Source organism: Suricata suricatta, chromosome 2, assembly GCF_006229205.1.
Source record: "Suricata suricatta isolate VVHF042 chromosome 2, meerkat_22Aug2017_6uvM2_HiC, whole genome shotgun sequence".
Taxonomy (NCBI): Eukaryota; Metazoa; Chordata; class Mammalia; order Carnivora; family Herpestidae; genus Suricata; species Suricata suricatta.
In genome coordinates this window covers 40293632-40305229 of record NC_043701.1, presented here as the reverse complement: position 1 = coordinate 40305229, position 11598 = coordinate 40293632, and the positions used below count along the sequence as shown (strand labels likewise).

The following is an 11598-nucleotide window of genomic DNA, read 5'->3' as shown; positions in this document are numbered from 1 at the left end:
AGTTCATCAGGTTATGAGAAATGTCCTCTCTATAAACCTAAATGGCAAAGTCAGACCTTATCATTAAAGTAACTAACTAATCAGATTATCTTTCAGAAAATGTGTGACTTCATGTTCCCTTTCACTTCTATGTTTGAATTTTAAGACATATACTTAGAGATAGAGGATGGATAGAAAAACAAATGGATGGATGGCTGAGTGAGTGGGTGGATGGATGAATAGAAAGAATAGACTGATGATGGATGGATGGATTGATAGGTAGACAGATAGATAGAAATAATAGATGAAAAAATGAAAAATTTCCACCTGCTAGCAAAGACTTATTGCTACCAAATTCTTTTTATTTTAATAAGGTTTATTTATTTATTTTGAGAGAGAGAGAGAGAGTGAATGCAAGCAGGGAAGGAGCAGAGAGAGAGAGAGGGAGAGAGAGAGAGAGAGAGAGAGAGAGAGAGAATCCCAAGCAGGCTTCAAACTGTCAGCACTGAGCCTGAAGTAGCGCTCAATCCCACTACCCTTGTGATCTGAGCCAAGATCAAGAGTAGGATGGTTAACTGACTGAGCCACCCAGGCGCCCACTGAAGTTCTTGCAAATGTTTTCTTGCAAAATTTAGATTTAGAAATCAAACAAAATAATAAGATCCCAAATTACATAAACACATAGCCAGACAATTTCGAAAGAAAATACAGGGTTTGGGGATTACAGTTGATTTTGCTCTTGAGAAATATTCTTCACTATTTTCTAAAATCTCTATGAAACCCACAAATTCTTTTATAATCAGAAAAACAATAAATAGTATTTTATCAAGTAACTTCTCATTGAATAAGCTTTTTGATCATTGCTTTCTATATCAAGTTCTAAGAAAATGTGATATGCCATTTTCTAGGATACCTTCATTGTTTTAGCTCTCGGCTGTGTTTTTCCAAGCTATATCTCACTTAATCCTCATAACACCCTCATGAGATTGGTACTTCCCATTTTACAGATGAGAAATAGGAGGCGCAGAGAAGTTAAGTCACATATCCACTGCCTTTTAGATAAGCAGCAATTCCACTACTAACTGGCTGACTGGCGATTTTATTTTATTTTATTTTATTTTAATTTTTTAGTGTTTTATTTATTTTTGAGACAGAGAGAGACAGAGCATGAGAGGGGGAGGGGCAAAGAGAGAGGGAGACACAGAACCAGAAGCAGGCTCCAGGCTCTGAGCTAGCTGTCAGCACAGAGCCTGACGTGGGGCTCCAACCCATGAACGTGAGATCTGACCTGAGCCGAAGTCGGAGGCTTAACCAACTGAGCCACCCAGGCGCCCCTGACTGGCGATTTTAATCCAGATCAGTTGAACCTTAAAATCCAAATGCTTCTAAGTTTAACATTGAATATATTAAAATATGGGATTTTAAAAGTGAACATTATTAGTAACATTAATTAAAATAATGATTGCTATATTGAAATCTATGTGGCTTGTGTATATTTTCTCACAATATTCTTTTCACCTTCTAAGGACATTTCTAACGAGAGCAAAAATGTTTAAATTTAATAAAGTGCAATTTATAAAATTTTTACTTTTGTATAGTCCCTTTGATGTCATATTAAGAATCTTTGAATCCAAAGTCACAAAGATTTTCTTCTAGAAGTTTCATAGTTTTTGCTCTTACCTCGAGAACATAATCTATGATGAGTTACTAATTACATGTGATTTGAAATAGAAAATCAGACAGTGCCAGTTCTCCAACAATGTTTCAGAATTTTGGGCTATTGTAGTTTCTTTGCATTTTCATACAAATTTTAAGATCAGCTTGCCAATTTTTAACAAAAAGGATGTTAGGATTTTGATTGAAATTGTGTTTAGTTTATAGATATAATTTGGGAAGTAATGCCTTTTTTTTTTTTTTTTTGAGAGACAGAGAGTGCGAGCAGGGGGGAGGTTCAGAGAGAGAGGGAGACAGAATCTGAAGCAGGCTCCAGGCTCTGAGCTACTGGTCAGCACAGAGCCCGACGCAGGGCTCGAACCCACAAACCATGAGATCATGACCTGAGCCGAAGCCAGACGCTGAACCAACTGAGCCACCCAGGCGCCCCTACTATTGAGTTTTCTGATCCATTAGCATGAGACATGGCTCCATTCCTGTAAAGCATTCATTCTTTAATTTTTCTCAGCAATGGTCTGTAGTTTTCAGTGTAATTACATTTCTTTGGTTAAATTTATTCCTAGGTTTGTTTTTTTAATTATATCATAAGTGGAATTTTTTCTTAATTTCAATTCTTGAAAATGTGTTGGTAATATAAACAAATGTAAAACAAATATCATTGATTTTTACATTAAACTTGAATCCTGCAACCTTGTTAAGCTTTCCTATTCATTACAGTCATTTTATTGTCAATACGTCAGGATTTTCTATATTCAGGATTCTGTTGTCTGAAAATAAAGACAGTTTTACTTATTCCTTTCCAATTTGCATGCTTCTATGATTTTTATTTCTTTATTAAACTGAATAGAATTTTCAAAACACTATTCACCAGAAGTGGTAAGAGTGGCGTCGCTTCCTGTGTTTCTGATCTTAGGAGGAAAGCATTTAAGTCTGCCGTCATTAAGTATGAAGCTTGCCGTAGGGTTCTCATAGATGCCCTTTATCAGGTTAAGAAAGTTCCTTTTTATTTCATAATTTGTTGAGAGTTTTTGACATGGATGGGTGATAGATTGTCAAATAATTTTTATTTCTATAGGATGATAATGTAGTTATAGTTTCTATTCTTTTAATTCAGTATATCTCACTAATTGCTTTTTAAATATTAAAACAACCATGCATTCCTAGGATAAATCCCTCTTGGTCATGGTGTATAATTCATTTTATACATAGCTGGATTCAGTTTGTTAATATTTTGTTAAGGATTTTTGCTGAATTTTTGGATTTTTCTTGTAGAATAAGGGTTTAGAATTATAAATTTGAGGGGGCGCCTGGGTGGCTCAGTCAGTTAAGCATCTAACTTCGGCTCAGGTTATGATCTCACAGTTCGTGGGTTCGAGCCCCGCATCAAGCTATGTGCTGACAGCTCAGAGCCTGAAGCCTGCTTCAGATTCTGTGTCTCCCTCTCTCTCTACCCCTCCGTTACTCAGTCTGTCTCTCTCAAAAATAAACATAAAAAAAGATTCTGTGTCTCTACTCCTTTCCTCCACCTCATGCATACTCTGTCTAAAAAAGAAAAATAAAATTTTCTCTAAACACTACTTTAGCTACATTCCATAAAATTTGATATATTGTGTTTTTTATTTAAGCCAAACTATTTTCTAATTTACCTATGATTTTCTCTTTTACATGTTTTTTTTTTTTTTTTAAAGAAGTGTGTTTTCTTACACACCTTGGGTTTTTTTCTGGATTTGTTCCTATTGTTGATTTCTAATTTAATTAGAAGAATATTTGTATGATTTCAGTCTTTAAAAATGGATTGATACCTGTTTTTTTTTGTTTTGTTTTTTGTTTTTGCCTAGTATATGGTCTATACTGGATAATGGGCCATGCGTAGTTAAAAATAATGTGTACTTTGTTGTAGCTGAAAGGAGTGTTCTATAGGTGTTAGCTGGGTCCAGTCAGAGTTGTTCAATCTTCCGTATCCTTACTTACTTTTTGTCCCTTTGTTCTACCAGTTACAGAGGAAGGAGCATTGACATTTTCAATTGTATTGTTGAATTGTCTTCTTTGCTTTCTAATTTTTAAATTAAATTTTTATTTCTTGTTTTTTGGGGTTCTATTATTTTTTTTAATTGTTAATGTTTTTATTTATTTTTGAGAGAGAGAGAGAGACAGCACAAGCAGGGGAGGGTCAGAGAGAGAGGGAGAACAGAATCTGAAGATGGGCTCAAGGCTCTGGCTAACTGTCAGCACAGAGCCCAACACAGGGCTTGAACCCACGAACCGTGAGATCATGACCTAAGCCGAAGTCAGACGCTTAACTGACTGAGACATCCAGGCGCCCCAGGGCTCTATTATTAAGTATATGTACATTTACAATTGTTACATCTTCTTAATATATTGAGTTCTTTATCATTATGAAAGATATCTCTTTGTCTTAAGATGATTTCATATCTTAAAGTCAATTTTGTCTGATATTAATGTATTTATTCCAAGTATCTTACGTTCAACCTCTTTTTATCATTGAATCTAAAGTCTCTCTAGTAGAATACAGTTGGATCTTGCTTTATCTAGTCTGAGCATCTTATCTTTTGATTGGTGTGTGCAGTTCACTCAAATATGTCAGAGCTATACAAAATAGCTGTGTAAATAGAGATGGGCACATTATAACTTTATGGGGATTTTACTCTGCTAAATGCTTTGCAACATTCTTTTTCCCCCTCTTTCCCATCGTACATTTAATCTATATTCTAGCTTCACCCTCTTCCATCCCCCCTAAAATTTATTCACATTCTTCCTGAAGAAAAGCATACTGTTAACGTGAGTTCTTTTGGTTTTGCTCACTTTATGACCTTTCCCCAAAGTTGTACATCTGTCTCTATAGTGTCTTTGTGGTCTTTCTCTTCAGAGTTGTGACCCCAGAGCAGTCCAGGAAAATAACAGGCAAATGTAGGTGTAGTGAACGTTTAGATGATCAGAAACCTACCATTTGTGCCAAGGTTGGGGTTAAATTCTATAATGTAGAAGTATAAGTAGGGGAATTAAGGAGGGAAGAAGGTGTGAAAAGTGGGGGGGAGCTCAGGGGGCTACAGCTACACTGGGAACCGTGGGTGGGTGGCGGGCTAGACCCGCACAATCTGCAGGCCCCAGGGGTGGGGGCGGGAGGATTAGAGGGGCAGAGATGAGCAGGTGCTCCAAGAGTGACAGTGGAGATGCCTTGCTGAGAGGAGCCCATGATCTACACCAGCCATGACTCCCCATGGGGACAGTGGCCTGCCCTCTGAGGCCAAGAGCTGTAAATGTCAGAGGGTACATAGCCCTCCCTCAGAACAGAGATGAGCCCTAGAAAGGAAAGAGAACCCTGAGGTACTCAGAGGAGACTAAATTTAAGCACAAAGGGGGCAAGATGAAGTGTTTCTGCTATCAGCAGGAACAGTGGCTTACGAACACGGGTTCAGTTACCGAGAAACAGAAAATGCAACTTCTCTATATAAAATTGTGACGATAAATTTTCTCCCTTCTCTGCTGGCTCTAAATCTTGCCTACTGTTTGTCAGTAACACAGTCATCTTACCATTCACATGGGCACCTTTCTCTTTATCATGCAAAATATAAAGTCATCTCTGACCGCTCTGTGTGGGATGTGGGGGAGGGGGAGAGGCGGTTTTAACCGACTCAGGAGGTATTTTATATATTTAACCAAACATAGATGAAGGGGGCAAAAAGGTGGTTTTTTTTTTTTAAAGCCTTTTGGAAGGCTTCCTGAGCACCACATAGTGCTTAAAAAAACCTCAGTGAATTAATTTAAAATGTCAATGACTTAGAAACATAAAGATTACTTTGCCCCTAAATCACCCATGTAAAGAAAATGATGTTTTGCAAAAATGAACATGGCTTATTATTGATTCCATAACATATGGAAAGAGGCACCACTTGTGCAAGCACAGTTGAATCAGCATTTGCTTAGTGATCAAATGGAGTGTATGGTTCCGTGCAAATAAACTGTAGTAAATTGGGAAGAGGGCCACTGGGGCTTTGCACAGCTTAGTTCTGATTTTCGCATATATTTAGGAAGGTGCCCTTCAGGTGTACTGGGTGGTCCCTCCTGCAAAGTCTTCCCGTGGGACTGAAGCTAAAGGTGTTTGTTTAGGACAGGGATGTCGGCTGGCTCAGTCACTCAGCAACTTCCGTGGTGGTTTCCTGGAGAGAATCCCTCCAGTCCCAGCACCCCTCACTTCTGGGAGAGCTCTCTTCTCACCCCATGGCTCTGACAGCCACACCTGTACAGCTAGCTCTCCTTACTCCCTCCTGCCTCTTTTTCAGTAGTCTGAAGACTTAGCCCTGGGGCAGCTGGGTGGCTCAGTCGGTTAATCCGTTAATCATTAGGCTTCTGCTCCGGTCATGATCTCATGGTTCGTGGGTTCGAGCCCCATGTCAGGCTCTGTGCTGACAGCTAGCTCAGAGCCTGGAGCCTGCTTCGGATTCTGTATCTCCCTCTCTCTGACCCTCCCCTGCTCACGCTGTCTCTCTCTGTCTCTCAAAATAAATTTAAAAACATTAAAAAAAAAAAAAGACTTAGCCCAGCTTCTTTCTGCCAGGAAGCTGGATTAACAACCAGAAGGAGAGTCCATCTCGGTGTGGACTGAACAACTGCAGGTGAACTCTGTACTCTGGGAGCCCATAATTGGCCAAAAGGCCTAGAGCAGTAAAACCAGCCGTTCTGTAGGGTCAGAGATGGAGGCAGTGCTGAGAGGCCAGAGGAGGACTCCTTGGGACCCTGACAGCCATCATTTTTGGCTCCTGGCTCATTTGTTAGGCCTAATTGTGGTTTTCTGCCTTTTAGTTCTAAAATTCATTCCTGGGTTTCTCATAAGAAAATTTCCTCTTTTTTTTTTTTTTTAACCTAGCCTAGCTCAAGTCGATTCCTGTTATTTACAACCCCAGCAGTTAAACTGTGGGTCACCAAAATGGTGGTTAGAGATCCAGTGTCTGAGAAATAAGATAAGGGGATGGGCACATGACAAGAGGGAGACAATGGTCGCAATAACAATTTTTTAAAAAAATATGGGATTTAGATATGACACAAAAAGCACAAGACAAAAGAAAAAATAGATAAATTGGACTTCATGAAGATTTAAAACTTTTGCTCTTTCAAGGATATTATCAAGAAAGTGGGGGAAAAAACCATGAAATGAGGGAAAGTATTTACAAATCGTATTTGATAAGAGATATATATTGAGATTATATAAAAAAGTTTATCATTCAACAATAAAAAGACAATAACTCAATTAAAAAATGGGAAAATGACTTGAATAGATATTTTGTCAAAGAAGAAATGCAAATGGTCAAGAAGCACACAGAAAGATGTTCAACATCATTATTATTTTGGGAAATGAAAATCAAAACTACAATGAGGTACCACTCCAAATCTACTAGGATTACTATAATAAGAAAGATGGATAAAATAACAAGGTTTTGGTGAGGTTGTGGGAAGACAATACCTTCATGCACCAATGCTGGGGACATAAAATAGTGTAGAGTCTCTAGAAAAGAGTTCAGCAGTTTCTCAAAGTGTTAAAAATAGAGTTACTGTATGACCCAGAAATTCCACTATATTCCCAAGAGAAATGGAAACAAATGTGCACACAAAAAGTTTACATGGATGTACATAGCAGAATTATTCATAATAGCTAGGAACTGGAAACAACCTATATGTCCATCAACAATGACTAGATAAACAATGTGGGGCATATACATACAATGAAATATTATTCATTCATAAGAAGAAATGGGGGTGCCTGGCTGACTCAGTTGGAAGAGCATGCAACTCTGGATCTCAGGGTCATGAGTTCAAGACCCAGAATGGGTATAGATATTACTAAAAAACAAACAAACAAAACAAAACAAAACAAAAACTTAAAAAAGAGAAGTGAAGTTGGTACATGCTACAACATGGACAAGCCTTAAAACATGACGCTAAGTCAAGGAAACCTATACCAAAAGGGCAAATATTGTTATCATCTCCAAGTTCACAGAGATAGAAGAAAGATTAGTGATTTCCAGAGGCTGAAGAGAGGAGATGGGGAGTGACTACTAGTAAATATTGGGTTTCTTTTTAGCATGATAAAGAGTTTGGATTAAATATTGATGATCAATATACAGCATATGAATATAATAGATAAACATTATACATTAAAAGGGTAAACTTTATGGTATGTGAATCATATCTCAATAAAGCTATAAAATAAAATAATATTTTTGAAAATGTGGGGAAGAAATATATTGCCTTAACCTGATCACTGAAAAAAAAAACCACTCATAATCACACTTATAGTGAAATCTAAGGCAAGTTTTAACTGGCTGCGTAAGTGTGGCCAAGTTGTTTATTTCTCTAATTCACAGTTGTTTCTCCTGCCAAATGGGAATAATGATAATATATATCCTATAAGGTCATGTTAATGATTAAATGAAATACTTCATATAAACTTTTTGGAAGACTGTTAACTGCACAGTACGCACTCAGTATATGTTAGCAGTCTTATAATTATTAACTTGTGAATGTAATTCTTACTGCTGAAGAACCCTTACTTTTCCCCATGTACCACTCCAATTAGTCCAGATGCAACTCAGAGAAAAGACACAAGGCAGTATGGAGAAATGCCAGGAAGCTGCAAGAATTACTGCAGACTGCTTGCAAAAAAAATTTCACGACTAAGAAACAAATTTGATCACTAAATGTGTATTTTCATAAAAATGGATGGAACCCAATTAATTCGGTTGAGCTCCATGAAAAATTGGGAAGCAGAACTACTTCCATGTGTTGAGAAGGTGACTATAAGTATTTTATTTTATTATGATTTTATAAATCAAGGCAAGAGTTTACTTTTATAGTCAAGGTAAAACTTTATTTTGGACTGGTGATTAGGAGATCCCTAGCCACTAACAAAGATGATTCCTTACCGCTCAATTGGATGATCAGAAATCCACTGCCTGACCAACTTTTCTCAAGGACACTTTTGTGGCTCAGGGTCTTTCGTGAGGGAGGTAAATGCAGTGGAATTTTGGGGATACCTGAAACTTCCTTTTTTGACTGGCAACACTTGGGTAGAAATCGTTACAAAATGCTAAAACTTCACCCCGCCCTTGTACTCTCACCTTCCTCTGGCGACGTTATGACCATGATGGGCTTCTTGCCCTCCACAGTTGCCTGCTCCAAAATGGCTGCCGCTTGCTCTGTGTTTCTTGGGTTTCTTTTGGCTCTACCATGGGTACTGACTGCAGTTCACAGAATTTTTTGACAAGTGGGGTATTATTGTGTGCACTAAGTGCTCAGTTTGTGTTTCATTTTAAAGAACTGTAATTTTTACAGTCCAGAGTTTCTTTCTTTCTTTTTTTTTCCCTCTAACCTAGACAATGAACTTGCTGAGGACAGAGCATTTTAAATATTATTATCATTTGGGGCACCAGGGTGGCTCAGTCTGTTAAATGGCCGACTCTTGGTATTGACTCAGGTCATGATCTCACTGTTCTGAGTTCAAGCCCCGCATCAGGTTCTGTGCTGACAGCACAGAACTTGCTTGGGGTTCTCACTCTCCCTCTCTCTCTGCTCCTCCCATGCTTGCTCTGTCTCTCTCTCAAAATAAATTAAGAAACTGTAAAAACTTTAAAACATTATTATTCATCTTTGTATCTCTAGTACAGAGCACAGGGCCTGGCCTGGCATGTGGTGGCCATCCAGTGACCATGTGGAGAGGGGACATATAGTAATGTTTGGGAAGTGCCTTGTGTCAGTGAGTCTGAAGTCAAGTAGTCCTGCTTTTCATCAGAAAAGCCCAACCACCAACCCCTTGTCCTCTTCTACCACCTGCTGCAAATGAGTTTTCCTCACATGTGCCCCTGCAAACTGCAGCACCCTCATATTCCCTTTCAGGAGACGCTCCCTCGCCCTGTTGTTGGAACTGTGGGAGCGAAGGGCTTCCAGCAAGTTCCTCTGTACTTGCCTGCACTGAAGGGAGCTCCCCTCTGGGGTCAGTTCATATCCAATGACTGTTCATTGTGGGAAGTTCCAGTGTCTGGACCCAGTTCAGACCACTCTGGAGAGTCATGTTAATTCCAGAGTAGGATTGGTGTGTGTGTGTGTGTGTGTGTGTGTGTGTGTGTGTGTGTGTGTGTGTGTTGTGTGGTTGTACCATAACCCATATTTTCCTTCAGTCTATTCCTGATGCTTCACTCTCTCCTCATGGTGTTTCTCTCAAGAGCACACCTCAAAAAACTCCCCCGTGAGCAAATTTCTGAGCCTGTTTTTCCAAGGAACCAACTCAAACAGAGACCCCAGTTGCAACGGCCTGTAGCCCCTGGCTCAGCACAGTCAGTGCCCAGTAAATGTTGTTCACATGACCGACACATCTTGTACTCACCTTTCTTCTTAACCATGTGGACTGGCCAACAACTCCAGGCAGAGTTAGCCAGAAGCTGTAAATTGGGGAAATGGGTGCTAACCCGTCATGAAACCTAAGTAACAATAGCCTCCTTGAGCTTTTGGCGCCATGGAGTATTTGTGTGGGCATCCACATGAACACCCATGGCTAATGAGGATAGCCACAAATTCCTCAACATTCCCCATGATAAGGAGGGAACTATGTCTCCTACCACTGAGTCTGAATGGAGGAACCAGGAAGATGGCAGAAATCATGCTATCTGACGTCAAAGGCCACCTTCTTTCTACTGTGCCATGCTGCGTTCTGTCCTGAAAGGGGTAAGAATTTCAAGCTTTTCTAAGGATTGTCCCTCTGAGAGAAAAGAAAAACAGCTACAACCACCAACGAGATGGAAGACTTTTACCACTTATGCAAACTAGCCACTGGATAGTGTCCTGTGCACACGTATGTGCTCACGCTCAGGCTTAAGGTTCTTTTTTCTGTTGGGAAGGTTATTGGCACCTTACTTGGAATTCAGAATTATTGATGTCCTTAGAAGGTGATTTCCTATGCAAGCAAAGCATTTAACCCCACCGTTATGCCCACATTAAAAGTATGAAAAACACGTACCTAGACAGGTCTGGCCATTGGGGTCACTGATGCTGGGCTGGTCATCGGAGGTTGGAGAGGCCAAGGTGCGAAGGGGCAGGAGTAAGAACAGAAGAGTCACCAAAAGGATATTCCAGGGGGACTTCATCTTGGAGCTTTGCACCCCGACAGACCAGCCTGCTGTCCAGGCTGCCTGGTGAGGGGCTCTGAGGCTGAGCCCACAGGATCTGTTGGTCTTGCTCCCCTTCTCCGCTGTTACAGGCCCCACACTCTCATAGACAGACTTTTCATAAGTGTGAAGGGAATAGAAAAATATACAGGCACTCACAGACCCACTCCTTCCTTGGCAGAATCCCCGAGAGAAAGCCAGAGGCCCAGGCCCAGAAGGAGCTGCAGGGAGTCCCTGGTGAGCAGGTTTTCTGAGTTACAAGCTGCAGACAAAAAAAAAAAAACAAACCAAAAAAAAAACTCCAAAGGGCAGCGGCGGCAGCCACATGCCCTCTGTCTTGCTGGCTGGAGTTAGTCATAAGCCTCGGGAACTTTGAGTCTTGCCGGAATCATTCTGGGGGGTGGTTAGGAGGCCCTTCCTCTTTCATTCTTGCCAAACAAAACAAAACTAAAACTGAAGAAAAAAAAAAAAACCACGAACACACAACTCTAGCAATTTGGTCAGCTGTGTCCACACCCTTTAGAAATGATAATGTGCTGTCTTCACAGGTTATTTTGTTTTGCTCTAAACAATTTTGTGTGGTAAGATCGAGTTCCTTATTTTGTTGCTAAAGAATATTCTGGTCAAGTAGTTATTTTCCTCTGGAGGAGATGGAGTTTTCCTTCAAGGGTCAAGTTTTGCCAAAGCTTTCCGTTTGGTGTGCAGGGAATTAGCAATGCAGATAAGAATGGACAGTCAACACGGCTGGATTTTAAATCTAATGTGAAAAAAA

At 39.8% G+C, this 11598-nt stretch overlaps 1 protein-coding gene across 5 annotated transcripts in view; it reads right to left on the bottom strand.

Moving 5' to 3' along the window:
- The window catches only part of AOAH (acyloxyacyl hydrolase), a 167654-nt gene extending 156539 nt beyond the window's left edge, over nucleotides 1–11115 (bottom strand). For 3 of the 5 annotated variants that reach the window (XM_029925011.1, XM_029925004.1, XM_029925019.1), the window contains exon 1: nucleotides 10679–11115. In XM_029925011.1, coding sequence (XP_029780871.1) covers nucleotides 10679–10805 — 127 coding nt within the window. In that variant the 5' untranslated portion in view covers nucleotides 10806–11115. The remainder of the gene's footprint in view (nucleotides 1–10678) is intronic. The other 2 variants (XM_029924994.1, XM_029924999.1) reach the window with 2 other exon arrangements.
- Between the last annotated feature and the right edge of the window lie 483 nt (nucleotides 11116–11598).